Source organism: Euprymna scolopes, chromosome 1 (assembly GCF_053919585.1).
Source record: "Euprymna scolopes isolate OS-2025 chromosome 1, ASM5391958v1, whole genome shotgun sequence".
Taxonomy (NCBI): domain Eukaryota; kingdom Metazoa; phylum Mollusca; class Cephalopoda; order Sepiida; family Sepiolidae; genus Euprymna; species Euprymna scolopes.
The window spans coordinates 133,595,832-133,622,634 of NC_136482.1; the positions used below are offsets into that span (position 1 = coordinate 133,595,832).

Here is a 26,803-nt window from a genome sequence, read left to right on the forward strand (position 1 = left end):
TACCATTATCGCTTTACTGAGCCTTCTTTTGTCTCGTGATGATTTCTTCTAGCATGTTCGTGACCTCCTTTGTCACACGGCCCTCTCAGGCATCAGTGCCCGTTTGTCATTTAATAAAGCTGCACACTATCCTGAACCAGCTGGCGATTGAATAGTGTCCCACCAGTCTCCCGCAGACCGAGAAGAGTTCTCGTTTTGTCAGGTCGGTTCCGATTTTGGGTATTGCATTCCCTCGTCTAAAGACAAGGCTTCCTTTGCCATCTCGGCATAGTTTCAATCCCAACGCCGCTCCTCCATCCAGGGACTCCGCCGGTTTTGCAGTCAACCCATACCTCACGATCTCACTTTCTCCGCTGTCACTTCTGCTTCCTCCACGAGAATGTCGTCGATGTACGAACTAGTGGCCTTGTCCATTGTACAGTCTTTACCCAGCACCGTCTTCAGCACGGCAGTCATAATTTTGGGGGCTGAGCTCAGCCCAAAGCCTAACCTCGTCAGGCAATACAACTTCCCCTTGTACCGAACCAATTGATGTTGGCAGAGTTTTTCATCTTCATGGATCTGGAGATAAGCCGACTTATCGACAATCTTAGTGGCCCGCTCCATCCTCCTCCATTTCCTCATAACCTTTTTGCATATGTCAATCCCCTTTCTTTTTTTTTTTATTTTACTTTTGTTAGTTTGAAGAGATGAAGGGGCTCCTTCCTGGGGCTAACACTTGATTCTATTATAGCTTAAATTTATATCCGAGGGCTCTTTTAAGAATAGGCACTGTTCCCTTTATGGTTGCTATCTGTATTTCCTTACATCTTGGTTTTCCAGGGATTGCTTCTTAGTATTTTTTAACATTCTTTTTTATTAGGCCAGTTGCTCTCGTCACAACTGGTATAATGTTTATTTTTTTCAGAGACCATGTTGTTTTTAAATAATTTTTTAGGTCCTAATATTTTGTTATCTTTTCCCGTTCTGGCCAAAGGCCAAAGTCGTTTGGAACTGTGACATCGATAATGAGTGCAGTCCTTTCGGCCTCGTTTCATTAGCAATACACATGAAAAACTTGAAATAGCTTGAAATATTTCAATATTGGTGTGCATAGAAAGAGCTTGATGAGCTAAGAAAGAATCTTTTTAAATTTTTTAAATCTGATTAAAATTAAGGAAGTTATGGCTATTTTTGTGCCTCACACGTTTGGATATTTTTCCCTCTTTAAGACCATATGCGTTTCGTCACATTTTTTACACTACTTTTTCAGTAAAAATGTCATATCTTTGTTAAAACACAAGACTAAGAAATGAAATTTACCATATAAGTGTATTTTTGTACAAGGAATCAGAATATGCAACTGAAAATCTCCCAAAGTTTATGGTTTCCAAATAATCTGCAGTAAATGTGCATAAATATGCTGCAATTCCTTAAAAATGCCATGTATCCATAAACAGAAAAGAAGTTGGAGAACTCAGAGTTGAATTGTAATCTGCTTTATGTACAAAAAACTTAAATCTAAACATAAGACCATTTAAAAATGAATATATTGCAATATTTCTTTGGTATTATTGTAGATTAACACCTTCTGTTTAACCCCACTCAACTCCTTCTGACCACCCCTCCAAAATGTGATTCTACCTTTTTAGGAAATTATGTATAAAATGCCATGAAAAACTTTAATGAAAGATAAACAAATTATTTTAGAATTTAATGTAAAATAATTTCCTATTACAGGTCATTCTAGCATTTTAGGGCAGTTAACTGTTTTTTTTTTTCTATGGGAAAATATGCATGCTTTTTTTTTTTTTTTTTTTAAGATGATTATGTGTAGTTTTAAGAGGGTTTCTATGCAATGAGAATATGGGGAGGGTTGTCATTCGGACTTTGAATTAATTGTAGGGCTAAGGAAAATTATGTGTGAACATACTGAAAACTTGACAGAGACAAAGCTAACAAAAACAATATTAGAGGAGGGAGCGGTTAGTTTCACAAAAATTTAATGTAAAATAATTCACCATTTCCTGGCCATTCTAGCATTTTAGGACAGTTAACCAATTTATTTTTATGTGTATTTTTCTTTAAGGAAGGATCTATTTTTGGTTTGTTTGCTTTAGATGCTTGTATGTGGCTTATAGAGGTATTTTGTTGGGGGGGGGGCTTGCCACTCGAACTTAGTGTTATTGTTAGGGTTAAAGAGTGTTTTAGGAATACGAACCGTTACTTCATTTTTGTTTTGTTGTCCTAACTGCAAAATGCCGTTTCCATTTCAAATAAATATTTTACAGAAAGTTATATATATATATGTGTGTGTGTGTGTGTATTCGACAGGTAAATAAGTCAGCAAATGTTATATTTAGTTTTAATTTAATAAGAAACTGCGTTGCGAAATTTCAAAGAAAATTCCATAAATTTGTTGATTTCTATTTTCGAGGTTGAAGGTGTTAATTCCATAGGCCGTTTATACTACGCTGGAGCAGGTTGTAAAAATATCTTTCGCTTAATAAGTAAAAAAAAAAAAAAAAAATAACGAAATAAAAAGCTTCCTAATTGTAGTTTGATGTGTTTTCTAACTGCTTTTAAAATTTCAAGAATATTGATATAGATTTTGAGGGTTTGTATTACTATACACAGATTCGAAAAAGTTGTCAAAAAAACAAATATATAACAAATAAATGTTATCAAAAGCAAGTTACTTTTCTACCTAACTGGATAATTTTTTAGTGTTTTTATTTAATGTAACAATTTTGTAACATGTTTATTCAGCTTGAAAACAGTGTTTACCGATGTTTTGGAAAATTTAAAATGGCGCCCGACTCTCTTGAAACGGTAAGTTTGGGGAAAAGAGTTAAAAATAAAAAAGTAGACAAAATACTGCTAGAAACTCGCTCAATATATGTTACCGTGACATAGGCTGACATATATTCGGTGAGTTTTTAATAGTATTTTGTATAGTTTTTTTAAATTTTTAACTCCTTTTCTCAAACTTACCGTGTCAAAGAGAGTCGGGCCGGGCGCCATTTTTAATTTTCCAATACATCGGTAAACACTGTATGTTTTTCGAGCTGAATAAACATGTTACATTAAATAAAAACACTAGAAATTATCCAGTTAGGTAGAAAAGTAACTTATGTTGCCTTTGATAACATTTATTTGTTATATATTTGTTTTTTGACAACTTTTTCGAATCTATGTATAAACGAGATTTTGATACTTATTTTGATTTTGAAAAAAAAAACATTTGTGGCTGTTCGCAGTAAAACATTGTTTTAATTCGCTGTTCAAAACTAATTTAAAGAATAAAAGTGCATGCAAGCTATATATCTACAAAAGTTTATTTTGTTTTTTTAACCATGTTTTTAAATTTGACGAGAAATGTGAGAAATTTCAACAGATTCATAATGCCGAATTGGTTCGGATTGTTATTATATATTCTGAAAACCGAATAGTTCTAAACTAATGTTATTCTGATAACAAAATAGCTCTAATTAAAACATATAAGAACATTTATATTCATATTTTCATGTTTTTCTTAATTTGTTCTTGAATAAAAATTAAAAACGCGTGTTGTTTACACTGTGCTATTGCTGATTCTACAGGCTGGAGCTGCTGCTGCTGCTGCTTCTAGTAATACTAACTTCATTTGACCAAATTCGAGAAATAGAAACAATTTTTTTTTTCGGGTAGGTCCTTTTAAATTATCAATTACCGCGGTCCTACTCAACATAAAATAATACTTTTAATTGATAAAGATGGTAAAAAGATTGATTTACTTACTACTGGGTGTCCGAAGAATTTTTTTTTCAAAATGTTCGATACTCGTCATATTAAAGTCTTATTTTTAACACAACAAAAAAAGAAATGGTCAAAAATATTTCGGACACTTGACAGTATTAAGATTAACACCTCTTCTGATTGCTACCCAAATTTCATGACGAAATTCTTCATACAATCACGGTACGGACCTTTAGAAAACAGGGGGGGGGTTCATTACAAAACCTTACCGAAAACGCCATTTTATGACGTTCACATTTTTATCACTTTATTTGCTTAAAACTCTTAAAATATATAATGTACATTCATATTTATTAATTCATTTGAAAGTATATTCATTTCCGAACAAAACAGTAGTAATTTGAAGACTTGAAGTGCTTTGGTTTAAAAAATATGGCTATTTTAGTAGAACTACCTTGAAATCTGTGATTATCCAAAGCGTTTTTTCGTCCGTGTGTATTACTAGTTTCATATTACTATATCTGGCTTGATGGCCTTGTCTTTTATGTATCTGCCTGCCTGTATGTCTTTGTCGTAGAACACTATCATTTTTCCATTTGATGTTATCGGTGGTGGTTCATGGTCCCAGGTGATCGACGACCTATCTAGTTACATCTCTCCACAGATCTTCCAATGTAAGTATCTACGTACTTTGTTGTGATGAGCAGTTTAATGACCATCGGCTAGAAGGATCTTGCATCCAGACATTAGGTGGCTTGGGCTTTCAACAGCTGAGTGACAGAATCTGCATTGGTCGGTTTTTTGTAGACTAGCCATTTTCTTAAATCGATTTGTGAGTAAGCCTTGGTCTTGTGCAGCTATAATTAATCGTTCTTCATCAAATGGAAATTTGTCACTTTTAAGCCATTCCAGTGTGGCAGGCTACGTATCTGTTTAATTCTCTGAAATCCAGTACTGGTCTAACTTTGTTCTTTGTGGGTTGAACAACCGCCAGTAATGGTAGCACTCCTTTTTCTTCCCCTGTCCACGGTTTCAGAATTCCCTCCTCTATCCACCTCTCCACTTCTTCCTCGAATCCTTTTCTTATTTCTCCTCGCAGTATTTTCTCGTAGCAGCTTACTTTGTTTCGTAGTTCTGGAGGTCCAGAGATCCATTTCTATTCCACCGTCCACCTCTTACCATCGAACCTCGCCAGGAAATCCCCGTTCTCGATGCAGCAAGCCTCCGGTTTTTGCATCCTGATATTTCTATCACCTTCCACTCCTGCCATTCCTACTGCACCAAGGCGTCCGAAAGTTACTTGGCTCCCTCTCAACGTAGCGCCGCCGAGTTGATCGCACTTACACCTAAAACCACATCAACATCACCACCCAGATGATCCAACACCAGGGCTCATAGTCCAATAGGTACACCTTGCACCAGTACTTCCGTTGTTGTCTCTCCTAGGCATTTCACCTCCCTGCCATCCATGGTCTTAATACTCCTGGCTCCGCTCCATGATTTAGCGACATTCTTCGTTACCAATGTTGTGGGGCAGCCTGATTCAACAAGGGCCATGGCTCTCTTCCCATTGACTACTACCGGTAACTGAGGCAACGTTTCGTTGTGCGCCATTTCCACATAGAAGGAGGAACCACTGGCGTAATGGCTCCCCTTCACTCGTTTCCCTCGTCCCGTGTAGCAATGCAATAGTGGCTAATGTGCCCCACTCGTCCACATCAGTAGCAGATGACCTCCAGTTTCGCCTCTTTGCAGTCCTTGAGCAGGTGAGGACCCTGGTACTGGAAGCACTTAATGGCAGGTCTCCCCTCCTGTCACCTCGCTGCCTGTCTCTCGTCATTCAAGTGGGGCCTCATGCACTTATTTCCACTCACAGTTGCAGCCACGATTGGGCCCTTGACATTCTTGACTAGGACTCTGGCGTGGATCAAGAGCTCGTCCACTTCCATCGTATTGATCTCAATGATTCTCTGCATGTTTGTGGAGATTTCTTTTGGAAAGCCATTCACTAGGTATAGCTTTACCATCATCTCCAGACCCTCCCCACATAACCAGCCAATCTTGCCAGTCTCCTGATCTCCACAGCAAAGACGTCAACAAACTCGCCAGTCCACCTCAAACTTGCAAGCTTGCTGAGTGCTTCAAATGGGCTCTCAGCGAAAGCCAATTTCAGTCTTTGCTCCACTGAGGCAAGGTTTCCCTTATCTTCATCGCGCATCTGCTGGTAAATAGTGAGGTCTTCCCCCTCTAAGTAGAGCGGCAGCAAGGTGACCATGTCTTCGATTTTTTGCAACCTTGCCACCATCTTTAATTTTTCCAGCCATTTAATTAGGTCACCCTCCCCAGTGAAGGGTCTCAACATCTGAGTTGAGAGTCTCCAGTCAGCCATGTTAACCTGCTTGACATGCCGAAATAGCTTCTAATCGATACAAATCGCTCTCCCAACAGCACGTTTCTGCCCTCTTCTTTTCCAATCGATCACACCTGGCCTCTCACCACCAATGTCGCAATGCGAAATTCTTTTCAGGAGAAGGTGTTCACGACTCTTTTCTTTCTGCTTCTCCAGGGAATTTTTCCCAGCTTTTATATCCTTCTATCTAGAAAAAAAAAAAAAGGAAGACACAGGAAAAAAAAAAATTAGCTTCTCCCATCATGCCCTGCCTTCTCAAGATGCCCTTCGTGTATATAAATGAGCTAGCCATCCTTTCCTTCTTTCCCAAAGAGCAATGCAGATACACCCGGTACATATTTATTTCTTTCTTTTTTTTTCTAACCATATACCCCACAACCTTTTGTGTTTTTTCAGGTCCTGATGAAGATTTAGGTTCAGAAATGCATCAGAAACCTCATAGAATAAAGAAAATCAGAAATAAAATAACTGCTGAAGATATAGCTTTGGGAGTTAAACTATCCCAAGGTAAGTATAGTTTAAAAAAAAAAATTTTTTTTTGAGTTTCAAAATTTAAATCAACAACTCCATTTTCTTTAATTGCAAATTTGACAACTATCAGTTATTTTGAGTTCAGCTTGAATTCACATGTAGTTTCAGCTAGATGAAGTCAAATGCCACACAGCACACAATATGGTCAATTTATTTAGAGAAACATTTGAATGAATAATTTCACGAAATGCACTTGTCAACTAGCCACCTCATATGATTTAACCCCGTTAGATTATTTTCTTTGAGGGATATGTAAAGTCTACGCTGATAAACCAGATACAAAAGACCACTTGGAAGTCAACATTTAATGTGTTATTGCCGAAATGCAGTCTAATTTAATAATTGTGAAAATTTGATCTATAGATTATGCTATATATGTGCGAGCCATGGTAGTCATACGCCTGAAATTGTATTTAAATTATTAATGCCAAAAATTAATCTTTGAAATAAACCATATATTTATATAATAAAAATATTTTTGTGATTTATTTTAATTTATAGTTTGCCACGTCTAAAAAACCCTCATTAGAATTTGTAATGCATTTATAAAGCATTTCATTCTTAGTTATTACCAATCATTTAACTTATAATCTAATCTGTAATTGATTGTGTGCTTAACATCCAACGTTAAGAAATTGATTGATATCTAGTAATGATTATGTTGTAAATTTCTTTTTGTTTTCAAGATAGATTGCCAAATTCTTAATATTGGCTGGAAGACACCAGTAGTGAATGTGTAGAAAAATGACAAGGTTTGATATTGTGCAAGTTTGATTAGGTTGATGAGGAACCAGAATTTGATTAAAGGCAGAATTTGCGACCCCCATAACAAATAATAACAGTAAAAACCTGTAAAATAAAATTGATTCCTTGTAATTTTTGCAGTATTTTCAAGAAGAAAGATTATTAGAAAAATTTTTTATTTTTTTATTTTTCATAAAATGGGTGAATAATCCAAAAATTCCCCAAAAAGCTAAAAACTAGAAAATAGAACACAATGTTATTTCTACATATTTTGACATAAACAATGAAAACAATACTATTGTTAAAATTATCTCAAAAATTAAATAATTGATCAATTTTGTTAATTTTTTTTTTACAGGCTTATTTTAAAAAAACTGAACTTATATATAAACTGAAATTAAATAATATACCAAATAAAAATTTTAGTACCCCTAACGCCAGAAGTTTTTTTGTTGGGGAGGGAGGAATTGGCATCTTAGTTTTGTTTACATAATACTAGAATGATGAAATAAAATATCTTTACTTTTGGGTTCCAAAATATATTAAAATTATTATTTAAGTTTTTATGAAAAATTTTTTTATTATTCGTTGATTACATTTGATAGTTTTTGCATGTGAAATTTCCAAAGATTTCCAAAATAATTAATTTTTTTAATGAATAAATTTTTCACAGTTCACGAAAAAAAAATATGTAGAAGATTGACTCTTAAAACTTAAAAAAATTTTTTTTTAATCTATGCTGTTTTTGAATAGTGAATAATTAAAAAAGATATTTAGAAATCGAACATGAATAATGTTTTCTAAGGAAACTGATGATATCCCTTCGCACTTTGTTGATAAAAATCGTAGTGTTACTGGTTCATTTGTCAGAACAAAAATATAATTTCTAAGCCAAGTAACCGAAACAATTATGACTAGAGTTTATTTCTTTGTGCATTGCATGTTTTACAATCTGTTAATCTCAATCTATATATATAAAAGTGAAAATGTGTGTATGTATGTATGTTCGCTTTTTGTGTACGTCCGCAAAAGGGTTTTTTTGGCGGCTTCTCGAGGCCGTCGCTCATTTTTAAAACTTTTTATATCACGTTGAAATCATAATATCTACGAGTTACAAACTGGGATCGTGTGTGTATTTAATTTGCCCGACTTTCAAAACCTAAATATTCAACATTTTTCAATCAGCACGTGTAGATTTGCCTTTTTCGTATAATAAGAGCAAAACTAATACAAAGGTTGTTACATCATTCCCAGCGCCATTCGCCAGGAATGTCCAAAAGCAATCAGCTTTGATCAATGCGTTTTTTTCCTTATATCAGACAATTGCTATTCAATTTGGACAATCCCCTTTCAATGGGGAGCTGGTTTCCCCCCCCCCTCCCATCATCTTGGGGAAGCCCAAACTGTCCCGCAGTAAATGAAAAAACGATACCGCAGTGAAACAAAGTAAAAAAACGCCAAAAAACTGCCCCAACATCGTAACGTTCCCGCGATGACCTCATTAAGTGGCGACCTGTCAATGAAACCTCCTTGACTTGACTCACTTTAATCACTCTTACATTAACATTGTTGCCGTAGCGCAGGTGTTCAGACTCAGTCTATAGACCTCAAGATTCCAGGTTCGAGCCCACATGCCACTAACCCCCCATCATTTTTTTTTTTTTTTAATCGCTATCGTTAAGTTTCCTTTTTTTGTTCTGATTTACCGCCCCCCCCCCAAAGCACACACACACACTTACAAATATGCAGGCAATGCTTCTGAAAACTTTTTATATCGCGCCTAAATGATAATATCTACGAGTTAACGACCGGAGGGTCGCCTGTCTATTTAATTTGCCCGACTTTCAAAAGATAAATATTCAAGATTTTTCGATCGCCGCATGTGCATTAAGCTTTTTCATATAAAAAACAAAGAAGCGAACAGACTCGCAGTAAATAAAACACTGACCCTCACTCAAAGTTGGCGTCATTAACTCGTCAAAAACAGACACCTGCCAAGTCGCATGTTTTTTTTTTTTTTTTCACACTTTATTATTTTCCAACTGCGCGTCAAGGCTTCGTTTTTTTTAAAACAACCAACGATTTTTGTTTTCATTTACCCAAAAACACACCACCTACAAACACCCAGGCAATGCCGGGTACCCCCCGCTAGTATATAATAAAATGACGGCAGAAATTCCCCTCTGGACCAAAGAATCGTAGGTTTACAGATGCCACATACAAATTTAATGCATCTCTGCTATTAGCCATTATCTCATGTAACTTTTGAACACCATTTTAGACACATTCAATTGTTATAATAAAATATTATATTACATCCTAGTAGCACCACCATCACAATTGGAACATCTTTAGAGGAAGGGGTTCCTATTTTTCCCTCTAAATATTTAATCTTACCACCGCCACAATTCGACAACGGAAGGAAATCTACATGTTCCACAGATTCTACTCCTACACCGCCCGTAACTGGCTAATAGATACACAGATACATTATTAACTTTCCCATAGTAGAATTAAAAAATAATAAAATCTCCAAGAAAATCCGCTGGTTTTCCGCTAATTCTCTTATTCTGGAATTTTATCATTCAAACGAACACTACAGAACATTATAACATTGCATCACTAGGACATACATTCTTTCGCACGGCATAAATTTCAGTTATTAGACTACTTAATTTCCAACAGATAACAACAGCAAACGAATCTTCCAACCCCTTTATGTAAGTGTTTAGCTTATCTGCTGAGACTAAACCATACGCAAACACATGTGTAGTTTTTCTTTCTTTCTTTTTTTAGTTGTTGACCAATATTATATCAGTTGGGGCTTAATGATTAATATTTTCTCATTTTTTTCTTTTTATACATCTAATTATACACATTAACTGTGTAAAATCCTGTTTTTCCATGTCTCGCTTGGCGATGCCCGGTGAATGATAAAAGCCCAGAACAGAAGTCATTAATAATTTTAATTTTTTTTCCAACTGTTTTTTTCTGCTTTTTTTTTTGTATTTTTTACATTATGGCACCTTCACAATTTTCTTTAAAATGACGACTTCTATATGTTTTCGACTATGCTGACTAAGAAAATCTCAATAAAATTTTGCAAAGACAAGTAGTTATTGAGATATAAAGACCTGTATTATGCACTGTAATTCACTGGCGGCCATATTTGCATGCACGTGCGATAAACAAATCTACTTCTCTGTAACCAACACTGCCACCTAGTGGAAACGAATCCACTTTTTTTTTTCACAACCGAGAAATTAGTAATATGCATGTGTGTAAAACAAAACAATTATGATTTTTCACTTCCTTGAGTAATTTCGTGTTAAGAACGACTATCAGAATAAACACCCCCAACCTCCCTATGTTAAGAACGGCTTTCAGAATAAATACTTCCAACCTCCCTATGTTAAGAACAGCTTTCAGAATAAACACATCATTAAGGGAGGGGAGATATTTCTCCCAAATTTAACTGATATTCATTGTCAGCATACCCACCCGCAAATACTATTAAAAGAATTGGGGGGGGGGGGTTATGTCAGTTGCAGAAAAGTAGATTTGATTTATTGCGCGTACTTACAAACATGGCAACCAGTGAATTACAGTGCATAACACAGGTCTTAATATCTCAAAAACTATTTATCTCTGCAAAATTTAAATGAGATTTTCTTATTCAGCATAGTCAAAAACCTACAAAAGTTGTCATTTTAAAGAAAATTGTGGCGGTGGACCTAATGTAAAAATTTACCTTTTCTTTTTTATTTTAGGTTTTCTGTCTTTCATTAATTTACCAAATATATTTTTCATTTTTTTTTTTTTTGTGCCGGGAAAGTTATTTTGGTATTTTTGTATGATGTAATACAGCGTCGTTTAACACCTAACAAATAAAAATAATCTACTTTTTTTTTTTTTGGTCTATTATGTTTATACAGCCAATGATAAGATAGATTAGATAACGACTATACCCAGCTTAGTATAAACACCCCAACCTCTCTGTGATTCGACTGGCTTTCGGAATGAACACCCCCAAACTCCACATGTTAAAAACGGTTACTGAAGTTGAGGGTGTTTATCCCGAAAGGCGTTGTTAACATGGGAGGTTGGGGGTGGTTGTACCACGCTGGGTTGGGTCGTAAAGAAATACTTTACTTCTTTTTTCTTCTTCCAATTTTTTGTTGTCTCAAAATTTAACCAGGGTTGCGGAGTCGGATGGTGAAAGTCCGACTCTGACTCCTTGAATTCCTAAAATGCTGACTCCAACTCCTTTGATATCTTAGACTCTGATTCCGACTACCGACTCTTTGACCATTATGTGGAAATCTATTCTGCAGATCCATATACCAACCTCCCACACCTATTCAGCATTTTATAATTACTTTTCATGTATATCATTTTTTATGTTTAACATTCACTTGTATGATAAATATACTCACATATACACTATACCAGATTTATTTATTTATTTAATGTTAACTCCAAACAAGGCATATCATCACTTGGACAGGACCATGTCTAGGAAAGATTAGCAAGATGTCTGTTTATGTTACATTTAAACTTCTGCATATCAGTACGACCAGGAAAGCAGGTAGCAGGAAGGGAATTCCAAAGTCTAGCTGTTCAAGGGAAGAGACTATTAGAATAGAAAGCTTTTTAGCATCTAAGAACCTCAACAGTGAAAGGGTGAGATCTTATTGCTGAACGGGATTGTCGGAGATATGTACGGGGTACAAGTGCAACAAGTTCATCAGAACACGTTCCATTAAAACATGCACAGAGATGCAACATTGTGACACTGGGACAAGAGCTGGAGCTTAGTTGATAAAGTCGAACCGATTAGATTGACAACTCTTTTTTGGAACCCATCCAAGTTGGAGAGACTAGTGGTAGATACACCAGCCCAGATGTGGCAACAATACTCCATGCAGAAGTGAATGGTGGCCTTGGGATACTCTCAGGTGTGAGTAGTCTTCTAGTTCAATAGAGGGAACCCACCATCTTTGCAGCAGTCTTTGCAATGTCCTCTATGTATTTGTTCCAGTTCATATTGCCCACAAAGTAAAATATGGTAAAATAGTCTCAAAAAAGGAGTTTGAAGGTAGGATGTTATTTTTCATCGATATAGGCGGTTCGAGAGGCGTCTTATAATTGTTAAAGGAGAGCAGCTTAGTTTTCCTAGCATTAAATATTACCATCCATTTGCGTCTCCATTCAACTATGGTCTGAAGGTCATTTTTTAATGATTCTGCCATTGTCTTAAATTTATGTACATCTTTTCTTCCCTAATGCATGTTATAGAGCATTGTATTATCAGCAAATATACCCATCTCGGACACAATATTATCAGGGAGATCATTTTTGAATATCAGGAATAATAATGTTTCCAAGGATCGACCTCTGAGACACTCCCGCATTAATATTATGCTGCTTGGATGTATGTCCATCAATGACAACCTGTATGATTCTATTGTGTGAGATGGATCTAATTATATTTAGTATCCGTCCAGTTATAATGTACGATTTAATTTTCATTAGCAGCTCTTTGTACCAGACTTTGCCAAAGGACTTGGATATATCAGGTATCGCAGACATGAGAAGGGATGATTTTTACATCATCTAATGTGGCTTTAGTCGTCATAGGGAAATTTGTGAGGGAGTTGTTTATTGGCTCTAAGGTTGAGTTAGAGGCAATCGCCAGGACAGCAGTTCCGCCTTTTCCATTACTGTGCATGCAACCTTCTGGTTGTTGCTCAGTGGAGGAATTACTGATTGTCCTTGATTCACTACACTAGTATAGATTTTTCCGAAATGACGAGTCTCTATCTTTGGTGATTCTATCCATCCCCTGATTATTTCAGCATGCTTTCTTTTGACTGTCACTATTTCCTTCTTACAATGATTTCTAGCATCTATGAATTTTGCCTATTTGTATTTGACTTATGACGTACAAACTGGCGGAATGCATGCTGTCTTTGTGCCATAGCAGCAGCACAATCTGTAATGAACCATGGGGGTGAGTGGGGCTTGCTATAATACTTCCATCTGGCAACATGTGCTTCAATTCCCGCTTGCACCATTCAGTTTTCTCATTGGCACTCTGTTCAGCAGGAAGAGAGAAGATATCGGTCCATGGGGCATCTCGGATGTGTTCTCTAATGGTTTCTCAGTAAGCGCTGTTGTGGTTTTGAGCAATGATTTCTCACCTTGAGGTTGGGATTTAAATGTGATGTCAACTGATACTACAAGGTGGTCTGCGTTTCCAAGTGGACTGTGAGCATTAGTCACACAATCTTCAAGTATTGTGGTGAGGAAGTGAAAGCTGCTGAGGTTCACGATCTGGTAGGCCAGTTGGAAATATTACTGTCTATGTGAGGGAATGGGCTTTAGAGAAGCTATTAGTGGTGCGTCCAACTGCATCTGTGTAACCTAAGAAACCAAGCCAATTTTTATGGTGGACATGAGTCACCAAACGCATGTATTGGGGCATGAATATCCAAGGAGAGTGCTGCATCTATACTATCAAAGACATGATCGATTAGGGTACAATCCTGACTTTATCCTGACTTGATGAAAAAACAACAAAGAAAATATAAGTAACTAACGCAGTGATGAAATGTTAGTCGAAAGCACATAAAGCCTGATTCAAGATTTTTCTCTCTAGTTTATGGGAGGGTGCTATGAATATAGATTCCAAGCACGTGCATATATCTATCCGAGTCCTTACGGTAAAGAGGGAGGTATCCTGTAATGTTGGAGGGGATTGAAGAGTGTAAGTTTATTTCACTTAATGCGGGGAGTTTACTAAAAGGTAAGAGTCTTTTCGCCAAAATATTTGAGTCCTTAGTTAATCAAGTCCTAGTCCAGCACCTAACAGCTGCTAAACTCCTGACTGACAAACAATATGGATTCAGGCAAGCCCGTTCAACAGCAGATATCTTAACTGTAGTTTCTGAACGTATATACTGTTCATTGGATAAAACAGGGGAGGGTAGAGCGGTGGCCCTTGATATATCTAAGGCTTTTGACAGGGTATGGCACGATGGTCTTCTAAGGAAACTTAGATCATATGGAATCACTGGAAGAATTCATAACGTAATTAAATCCTTCTTAAGTAATAGAAAAATCAAAGTTGTCCTCGACGGACGTACATCCAAACAATATGATATAAATGCGGGAGTGCCTCAGGGGTCTATCCTTGGACCTCTATTGTTCCTGATACTCATAAACGACCTCCCTGATAATATTGTTTCGGAGATGGGTATATTTGCCGATGACACCACTCTCTATAACAGATATGAGGGGAAAACAAATGAACACATATCCAAGAAAATGGCAGAAACACTAGAGGATGACCTCCAATCCGTAGTGGAATGGGGACAAAAATGGTTGGTCTCATTCAATGCTGCTAAGACTAAGCTTGTTTCCTTCAATAACTACAAGAAACCTTCTCTACCACCAATAGCAATGGCCAAGAACACATTGCCTGAAAGTACTTCTTTTAAACTCCTCGGCCTAACGTTTACAGGGAATATGAACTGGAATAGATACATTGAGAGCATTGCCAAGGCTGCTGCAAGGAAGGTTGGCTCCCTCTACCGTGCTAGAAAACTACTTACACCTGCCAGTATCCTATACCTCTATAAGGCAACCATTCGCCCATGTATGGAGTACTGTTGTCACATCTGGGCTGGTGCATCTGCTGCTTGTCTCTTGCTCCTGGACAGGGTTCAAAAAAGAGTCGCCAACCTGATAGGTCCTGAACTGTCATCTAGGCTTCAACCTCTGTCCCATCGACGAGATGTTGCATCCCTCTGCCTGTTCTACAAATACTTTAATGGTGAATGCTCTGACGAACTGCAAACACTTGTACCTCCCCGACGTAACTACCCCCGACAAACCCGACAAGCTACTAAGTCTCATCCCTTTACAGTGGAAATCCCTAGGTGCAAGAAAGCCTTTTACTCCAATAGTTTCTTCCCCAGAACTGCGGGTCTTTGGAACTCCCTTCCGGGATTCTGCTTTCCCAACTGCAATGATATGCAGAAGTTCAAGTGTAATGTTAACAAACATTTTTCTACTCTTCTCCCTTCATAATGACCCCGCTAATTAATTCCCTAATAGTAGCCCCCTGCTTCAAAGTGGCACTGTGCCTTGTTTGGGGTGAAAATTGAATAAAAAAAAAAAAAAAAAAAAAAAAAATCATCTATATTATCTCTAAGCCCACAGATATTTGTGAAGGCGAACCTCAAGAGAGGAGTCGAATTGGTTTTCTTTTTATTTTTACATTGTGATCACCACTTATCAAGGCCCAGAAGCTACTCGGGGATAAGGGTCATTGCATGTACAATAATCAATGGGATAGTATCATAGTAATCGTTAGTATTTGAGATTTGATAAGGTGTCTTACTTAAGGGGGCGGTTCATCAGGATTTTGTTGATGTTGGACTTGAAGACAGCCAAGTTGTAGTCAGGTGGGAAACAGGCAAACAGAAGAGAGTTCTACAAGTGTGCACTTCTAAGAAAGAAGCTTTGTTCATAGAATCTACGTTTTGATTTAGGCACAGATAAAGAGTGGCGAAAATTATTGATTATTGACAGTGGTTTCAACTAGACAGGTGATTACCGTGAAAGATTGGTGAGAGGGGACCAGAGATTGGAGCTCAGACAAACACTTGGCATGCAAGTAACGATAAAACAAAGACCGGCTCACAATGTCTCTTCTGTGGGAGAGAGGTTGCATGGAAGAAAAAAGAGCATCCCCCACTAAGCCACAAAGTCTATTTTGTACTCTGTCAAAGCAGGATAGGCTGTTTTTAGCAGCTCCTGCCCAGATGTGGCAGCAGTACTCTATCCTTAGACATACTTGGCTTTTATATAGATAGAGAATTGCATCAGTAGTGAGATATCTTCTGGAATGGTAGAATCCCACCATTTTTCCAACAACCTTGGCAACAGACTTGATGTATGTGTTCCATTTCAAATCAGAAGTAAAGGTCAAACCCAGAAGCTTATCAAAACATGGAGACTCCCCAAGACGAGAGCCATCCATTTCAATTGATGCCAGATGGGGATCAAAGCGTTGATAGGAGCTTGGTTTTAGATGCATTAAAAGTAACCAGTCACCTCTTTCCCCTACTGTATCACGCGCTCAAGATCAGGAGAGAGAATCAGAGAGAACTTTGTCATTTACAGCCTTTGGTGTATGACCATTTTTTTTTTTTTTTTTTTTTTTTTTACACAGTGATCACCACTTATCGAGGCCCGGAAGCCACTCAGGGATAAGGGTTATTGCAAGTACATTACGTTAGTGTGGAGATTTGATGAAGTGTTTACTTAAGGGGGCGGTTCATTAGGAATTTGTTAACATTGGACTTGAAGACATCCAAGTTGTAGTCCGGTGGGAAGCAGGCAGATGGAACAAAGTTCCACAGGCGTGCAGTTCTATGAAAGAAGCTTTGTTCATGGAATCCGCGTTTTGATTTAGGCACAGATATAGAGTGGGGGAAATTTTTCACAGTGGATTCAGCTAGACGGGTGTTTTTCATGAGAGATTGGCGAGGGGGGACCAGAGATTGGAGTTCAGATGAGCACCTGCCATGGAAATAACGATAAAACAAGGATAGGCTCGCAACATCTCTTCTGTGGGAGAGAGGTTGCAGGGTAGAGAAAAGGGCATCCCCCAATAAGCCACGAAGTCTATTTCGTACTCTGTCAAGGCAGGATAGGCTGTTTTTAGCAGCTCCTACCCAGATATGGCAACAGTATTCCATAGATGGTCGTGTCATCAACATAGATGTCAACAAATGATTTAAGTATGTGTTTTGATGTAGATCAGGAAGAGAGTTGGGCCGAGGATGAACCTCTGAGGGACTCCAGCGTTAATACTGTGGGCCTCTGATTTCTGCCCATCAACCACTACTCTTATGAACCTATGCGAGAGAAATGATTTAATGATTGAGAAAACATTTCCAGTAATACCGTAGCTGGAAATCTTGTGAAGTAGGCCCTTATACCATACCTTATCGAAGGCCTTTGATATGTCGAGCAATTGCCCTAGAAAGGAAACCTTTGTCGAGAGATTCACTAATCCTATGAGATATGACCGTTAACACATCTGCTGTAGATCTAGCAGAACGGAAACCATATTGCATGTCAGTAAGAAGGTTATTTTTGCTGAAGTGGTTGACTACTTCTCTATTTAATATGAATTCCAACAGCTTACTCATGACACACAGGATCCTATGAGATATAACCGTTAGCACATCTGCTGTAAAAGAAACCATATTGTGTGTCACTAAGAAGGTTATTTCTGCTGAGATGATTGACTACTTCTCTAATATGGATTCCAGCAACTTCCTCATGACACACAGGAGACTTATTGGTCTGTATTTAAAGGGAGATGACTTATCACCTGAATTCTTAAATACAGGGCATACTGATTAGGTTTTCCAGGGTGTTGGAAAGCACTTCTCCTTAAGGCAATGTTTAAACAGTTTTGTAAGTATGGGGGCAAGTTCTGGTTGAAGCTTTTTTAACACTATAATTGGAATGCCGTCAGGGCCAGTTGCTTTACTGGAATCAAGGTTCTTGATAAGCTTGGCGACATCACACACAGATATTTGTATGTTGCATAGTGTGTTGTCTGTTATAGAAGGAAATACGGGGAGTTGATGGCCTTCATCGCATAGGGTAGAATTAGCTGCAAAGTTCTTGGCAAATGTTTTGGCCTTGTCTGATGCTGACGAGATGATCTCAGGTCCATTGATGCTGGTTGTGATAGAACGCATGCTTCTGTTCGGGATCCTGTTTGCTATTTGTCAAAACTGGTGGGGACCAAGCCGCTGCTCAGTTACTTTGGATTTAACAGACTGAGCATATAGTTCTCTTGCATGTTTTATTACTCTTTTACAGTGGTTGCTGGCAGTCCTGAAAGCAGCTTTCGTCTCAGTACATCTATTATGTTGGTAGCTATGGAAAAAGTGATTTCTCTGCACGATGGCAGCAGAACATTCTGGGGAGAACCATGGCTGGCTGTTAGGTTTTTATTGGAATTTTTTGGATGGTATGAATCGGTCTATGCCTACAATTAACCATTCGGTCAGGTCTGATACTATAGAGGACACATAATTGTAAACATGGAATGCAGAGGTAGATCAGATATAAATGTATGACACTATTGGTGTCATGAATGCATGCAGCGAGGTGCATATTGCAGTGGGGGGGGTGTTTGACCAGACGGGATAGAGGAAGAGAGGGCAGAAGAGGGAGTGTTGATGTCTGATTGGGACAAAACAGAAATGTCTATGGGATTTTGTCAGAAAGAGAAAAAAACAAATAATAATTGTTTTTATCTCATCGTCGTTATATATCTGTTAACATGAAAGGTTGTTTTTAAAACCTCTGTTGAGAGGTATGAAGAGATCCAGAGATTCCTGGCTGATTAAGGCTGACAGCTTAGAATGGGGTTTAAGGAGAGAGGGTTGCCGCCAGGCGTTGTTTGACCTGGGGTGACTAATCACTCCTAATTTGATAATAAGTGAAGGCCTCAGTGCAAAGGAGGGTTAAAATTTGGTAGAGATAAGTTCGAGGGGGAGGAGTAGAGATTAGGGGAACAGAGAGAGAGAGAGAGGTGCTGAGTGGACAAGATGAAGGGTAAGCTCTAAGAGGAAGAGAGAAAGGGTGTTTGTAAACGCTCTCTGAAGGAGAGGTGGGGAAAGGGGGTGGATTTAGAAAAAGGAATTCTAAAAAGAGAAGAGTCGTAGCCAGCAAACTGAATGGCTGGGCTGGTCGAGCGCTCCCGATTTGGGAGCCCTCAGGGCCTGATGTTATGATGTTAACTAGCCTGTGTTAATGGGAAATCTGTGACTTTACTGGTCTGGTCTTACATCGTTTCACTGCTATAGTCAGTCACCTCAATTTAGACAGTAGCTGTTATGAAGTAATGAAATTAATAAATAGTTTGTTATTGTTATAAACCGGAGTTCTGTTTGTTTGTGGTAAGGACTCTTCATTTTGCAGCAAGCCGCAAGGACCAGCGGAGTGATTGATGTACCCGGAGACTACCTACACAGGGTAGAAGACGATTCGATCAAGAGGCAAAGCGCCCCACCATGAAAACACAGTGGGTGAAGACGATCAACAGGCCAACTTGTGACAGGACAATGTACGATCGGGAGAACACCTGTCATATTGGGTGGAATCCGACGAGGTTAAGGACACCCTGTGTGGTTGGTGCAGTAACGGGTGACGTTATAAATGGGGCCATGAGCCAGGATATCACATCTCTATGAAATATCCACGAGCGAGTTACCACGAACACATATATAAATGGTACCGTTGAGCCAGAATAAAACCCTGAGAAGATATAGGCTGTTTCAACAAAACAAAAACAAAAGAAAATGCTGAAAACTAGACACAAAGAAAAGACGAAAAGAACAAAAAGAAATAATCCTAATCATGAAAAAAAAAAAAAAACGCACACAAAGCAACGATTGAGAAAGAAACAAACTCAAAAAGAAAAATAACAACAAAAATCTCGAATATGAAACGAAGACGAAGAAGGATGGCGGAAGGTAAGGACAGTTCATTTCTCCTTTTGTCTGTCTCAGTGTCACCTGGATTGGTAAAGTTTTTTTGTATTGTTTTGAGACATATTTGTAATATGTAATGTATTGTTGATTTTCTTCCCCACCCTTTGAAGGAAATGTGTAAATGTGTATTTGTCTGAATCATGAGTCTAAAAACAGTTGTATCCACAGGAATAGATATGGGGATATAGACAGAGGAAACGGGTTGATATGTTGCCGTACGTACGCGCATATGTTGTCGTGCAAGCGAGCAAGAGAGAGTGGGGCAGAGAGATAGAGAAATTAGAAAAAGAAAAAGGGCAAGTCTGCTTAAAAAGGCATAGCAGTAATCAGATTTAGTAGACATGGAAAAGAGGAATGCAGTGAAGGGAGAAATGAATAAAGAAAAGTAATAAGCAGAATGAAGAGAGCGATAGATATGGCGAACAGGTTTGGAAAAAAGAAAAAAAAGAAAAAAGGAAGTAAAGACGAGCGAAGAAAAGAAATAAGACCAAAAGAGAGCGACAGTTGACAGTTTTAGAAAAAAAAATGTGATCGTTTTTGTAGTTTCTGAAATTGAATTGGTTTATGGTAAAAAAACAAAAAAAGCGAAATGTGTGATTTTGTTGTATATTTTAAATCGTAGTCTATTGTTATAGATCTGCATGGACTATCAAGAGATAGTGAGAAATAAATAAGGAATTTGACGAAGTTACCGGTTGATTGGGGAAACGCATAGTCGGTGGTGTCGTGCGGGTGGTGGATTGAGATGCCCCCCAAAAAATAGGCATGAGGAAGCCGAAGAGAATTGTCCCAAATGTTTTACAAACCCTGCGGAGGGTGTGTGAAAAAGTGCAGAGGCACTATGCGTATAATACATGGAGTTTGACGGTAGATTTAATGAGACACTGGCTGTGTCTGCGTGGGATTCCATAAAAAAAGGCATGTGGGAATACAAAAATAGATATACGATCTCTCCGCTCCACTCCACAGATGAACGGAAAAACTCTTAATGCACCATGAGATAGTATGGTCAATAAGTGAATAACTTAGAATGAGCACCCACTTTCTGACCACCTGAGAGAGGGGCATTTTTCTGTGTGTTTCTTGGCTAAAAAGTTTTTTGTTTGATTTCTTTTGCATGGTAATAACCCCTGGACTCTGGGACTATTTCCTATTTCACAGCCGTACCCTTCGTTTATGCTACGCGCGAGCATAAACGAAAGCTGTTTAGCCAATAAACATAGGAAAAAATCCCCCCTCTGTCAGGTGGCTAGAAAGTGGGTGCTTATTTTAAGTTAAATTTACATGGAAAAGTGATTGCCTACTTTTTGAAAAAGTAATTTCTTCATATCATAAAAACTATTTTTTTGCGATGGAAACAGTTTGCAGATTCGTTTTTAGCACACCGAAATCTACAAAAAAAATTTTGTTATTTACGAACGTGAGACGCACGGCCCTTTATGGAAAATTTTATCAAAAATCTGGGAGAAAATAGTTTTCAATAAAAACAGCAAATAAATTCGATAGAAACAAATGGATGCTATTTTTTTTTAAATTTTTCTGTGTTTCTTAGCTAAAAAGTTTTTTGTTTAATTTCTTTTGCATTTTGCAATTTAAATAGGTAATTTTAAAGGATTTTCCAAGGATAGAAAGAAAGCCCCCCCCCCTCTCAAAAATCGTGGGCACGAAGTGGGTGATCATTTTATGTTAAATTATTATAGAAAGGTGATTCTCCACTTTTTAAAATTAACATTTTTCATATCTTGGAAACTACTCATTTGCCTTAATTATAAACGTTATTTTCGTATTCAGCGACCCCGAAAACCTATAAGAGTGGTAATTTTAAAGGAATTTTCGAGGGTGGAGTAATTCTCCATATTTACCTTTTTTATTCCAGTAAAATAAGAAATTAAGAATTAGACAAATTTATTTTAGGTAGGCTTTGCAAGGAAAGCTCAAAAAATAAAAAAATTAAGATAAACAAATGATGCTCGTGCACTTACCGATCCGCGCTATTTTTTAAATCGTATTTCCAAGTTTAATTAAAGTTTTATGATATGTTTTTTTTTTATTCAATTGTAAGGGTAAAGTACACAACAAATATATATATATATATATATATATATATATATATGTATGTATAATTTAAAAAATGGGAATTTTTTTTTACCCATCTATTAATTGGATAGATAAATGTTGTAATTCGGAAGTCGTCCATGTGTGGTGCAGTGGTGCACGTGAAAGGCTAATTTCTACCGGAAATGAAATGGCGACAGTCTCGCAGTTACAAAAAATATTTTAATTTTATTTAATATATTTTTATAATTTGCGATCTTAATGATCTTAATAACATGATAACATTCTTTGACTTTACAGACAAATTTTCTGAAAATATAAATTAAATTGGTCATGTAGAAATATGGTTCTGTCGACTTTGAACGAACCAAGAATTACATTTTTATATATTTAGATGAATGAATATATAGATGAATAAATATATATATATATATATATATATAGATGAATAAATATATATATATATAGATGAATAAATATATATATATATATATATATATAGATGAATAAATATATATATATATATAGATGAATAAATATATATATATATATATAGATGAATAAATATATATATATATGAATAAATATATATATATAGATGAATAAATATATATATATATAGATGAATAAATATATATATATATATATATATGAATAAATATATATATATATATATATATATATGAATAAATATATATATATATATATGAATATATATATATATATAGAGAGAGAGAGATGAATATATATATATATATATATGAATAAATATATATATATATATATATATATATACATGAATAAATATATATATATACATGAATAAATATATATATATATATATATATATATACATGAATAAATATATATATATATATATACATGAATAAATATATATATATATACATGAATAAATATATATATATATATACATGAATAAATAAATATATATATATATATATAGATGAATAAATATATATAGATGAATAAATGTATATATATATATATAGATGAATAAATATATATATATATATATATAGAGATGAATAAATATATATATATATATATATATATATATATATAGATGAATAAATATATATATATAGATGAATAATATATATATATATGTAGATGAATAAATATATATATATATATAGATGAATAAATATATATATATAGATGAATAAATATATATATATAGAGATAAATAAATATATATATATAGATGAATAAATATATATATATATGAATAAATATATATATATATATATATATATAGATGAATATATATATATATATATAGATGAATAAATATATATATATATATATATATATAAAAGTGAACGTGTCTGTCTGTCTGTCTGTGTACATTTCCCTACGCAATAACTCTGTCAATTTTTAGTCTATAGACTCGAAATTTGAAATACCGGGTACTGAGATTTGGGAAAATCGATGTGACGGGTGTCAGCCAGAAATTTGTCTGTTAAGGGGTCAAATTTCAACGATTTGACCTTTAAGAACTCTACCAAACTCCTCCGACAATTTTGGATCTAGACACTTGAAATTTTAGATATAGGTTCCTTGAACCTGGATCTAACTTAATAAAGTAACTTGAGCCCGAAACTATAAATTTTAAGGGGTCATAGTAGGGGTCAAAATTTAAAAAAAAATTGACGTGTTTTGTTTTTTTTTTTTGCTCAACATACACCTCCAAACACCCGGGCAACGCCGGGCTGAAATGCTAGTATATATATATATATATATATATATATAGATGAATGAATGATTATATATATATATATATATATATATATATATATATATATAAATGAATGAATGAATATATATATATATATAGATGAATGAATGAATATATATATATATAGATGAATGAATGAATATATATATATATATATATATATATATATATAGATGAATGAATAAATATATATATATATAGATGAATGAATATATATATATATATAGATGAATGAATATATATATATATATATATATATATATATAGATAGATGAATTAATGAATATATATATATATAGATGAATGAATATATATATATATATATATATATATAGATAGATGAATTAATGAATATATATATATATAGATGAATGAATATATATATATATATATATATATAGATGAATTAATGAATATATATATATAGATGAATGAATATATATATATATATATATAGATGAATTAATGAATATATATATATAGATGAATGAATATATATATATATATATATATAGATGAATAAATATAGATATATATATATATATAGATGAATTAATGAATATATATATATATAGATGAATGAATATATATATATATATAGATGAATGAATATATATATATATATAGATGAATAAATATATATATATATATATATATATATATGAATAAATATATATATATATATAAATGAATAAATATATATATATATATAAATGAATAAATATATATATATATAAATGAATAAATATATATATATATATAGATGAATAAATATATATATATATAGATGAATAAATATATATATATAGATTAATAAATATATATATATATATATATATAGATGAATATATATATATATATAGATGAATGAATAAATATATATCTATAGAGATGAATGAATAAATATATATATATATAGATGAATGAATAAATATATATATATATAGATGAATGAATAAATATATATATAGATAGATGAATATATAAATATATATGGATGAATATATATATATAGATGAATAAATATATATATAGATGAATAAATATATATATATATATATATATAGACGAATAAATAAATATATATATATATATATAGACGAATAAATATATATATATATATATAGACGAATAAATATATATATATATATATATATATAGACGAATAAATATATATATATATATATAGACGAATAAATATATATATATATATATATATATAGACGAATAAATAAATATATATATATATATAGACGAATAAATATATATATATATATATATATATATAGACGAATATATATATATATATATATATAGACGAATAAATATATATATATATAGATGAATAAATATATATATATATATAGACGAATAAATATATATATATATATAGATGAATATATATATATATTTATAGAGATGAATAAATATATATATATATATGTATATATATATATAGAGAGAGAGATGAATAAATGCATATATATATGTATATATATATATATACTTAATAAATATATATATATATAGATGAATAAATATATATATATATATATAGATGAATAAATATATATATAGATGAATAAATATATATATATATATAGATGAATAAATATATATATATATAAATGAATAAATATATATATATAGATGAATAAATATATATATATATATAGATGAATAAATATATATATATATAGATGAATACATATATATATATATAGATGAATAAATATGGATATAGATGAATAAATATATATATAGAGATGAATAAATATATATATATATATATAGAGATGAATAAATATATATATATATATATATATAGATGAATATATATATATAGATGAATATATATATATAGATGAATATATATATATAGATGAATAAATATATATATAGATGAGTAAATATATATAAAGATGAATAAATATATATATATAGATGAATAAATATATATATATATAGATGAATGAATGAATATATATATATAGATGAATGAATGAATATATATATATAGATGAATGAATGAATATATATATATATATAGATAGAGGAATAAATATATATATATAGATGAATAAATATATATATATATATATATAGATGAATAAATATATATATATATATAGATGAATAAATATATATATAGATGAATAAATATATATATATATAGATGAATAAATATATATATATATATAGATGAATAAATATATATATATATATAGATGAATAAATATATATATATATATATAGAGATGAATAAATATATATATATATATAGAGATGAATAAATATATATATATATATAGATGAATAAATATAAATACTCTTCTTCAATAATGCCTTAGGAAATTCAGGATACAATGAAAAGATTCAATATAACCATTATACTCCACCTGTATGCCGTCTTAAATCTGTAATCACACACAATATGACTCGCAAGAAACCAGTTCAAATAACAAGATCTGCTGCTATCACTAGCAATGGTCCACTCCACAAATATAATCCGAACCAACATGCTAAGCGTAATACTGCTAACCCAACCTGTCGCACTAGGAGAAAGAAAAATATTTGGTTTAATCCTCCATTTAGCATAAATGTTAAAACTAATATACCTAAAGAATTCTTCAATATTGTAGAAAACTCTTTCAAATACCCACACAGATATAGTTCAAGTTTTAATAAAAACTCAATAAGAATTTCTTATTCTACTATGCTTAATTTAGCACAAATAATCTTAGCATCTAATAACAAAAAAATTAAATCAGCCCAAAAAATCCCTTTCCCAATCCAACCAAAAAGAAACTGCAACTGTATTAACAAACATCTTTGCCCACTCAATAATGATTGCATCCATAAAGATGTAATATATTCATGCACAATTACAGAGCTCCCACGCAATTCTCCCATAATAGACAATAACATTTTGCCACCAAATTATCCTTCCTCCGACCCCCCCTCTGATATAATTATTAATCCAACAAACGATTCAAC

The 26,803-nt window shown here is 33.9% G+C and overlaps 1 protein-coding gene across 5 annotated transcripts in view; it reads left to right on the forward strand.

Annotated features, from left to right (window-relative positions):
- The window catches only part of LOC145270210 (uncharacterized), a 172,448-nt gene that overhangs the window by 75,085 nt on the left and 70,560 nt on the right, over nucleotides 1-26,803 (forward strand). For 4 of the 5 annotated variants that reach the window (XM_080125861.1, XM_080125945.1, XM_080125984.1 and 1 more), the window contains one exon: nucleotides 6,524-6,634. The exons of the other annotated variant lie outside the window; for it this stretch is intronic. In XM_080125861.1, the coding sequence (XP_079981987.1) occupies nucleotides 6,524-6,634 (111 nt within the window). The remainder of the gene's footprint in view (nucleotides 1-6,523; nucleotides 6,635-26,803) is intronic. 5 annotated transcript variants of the gene reach the window in all.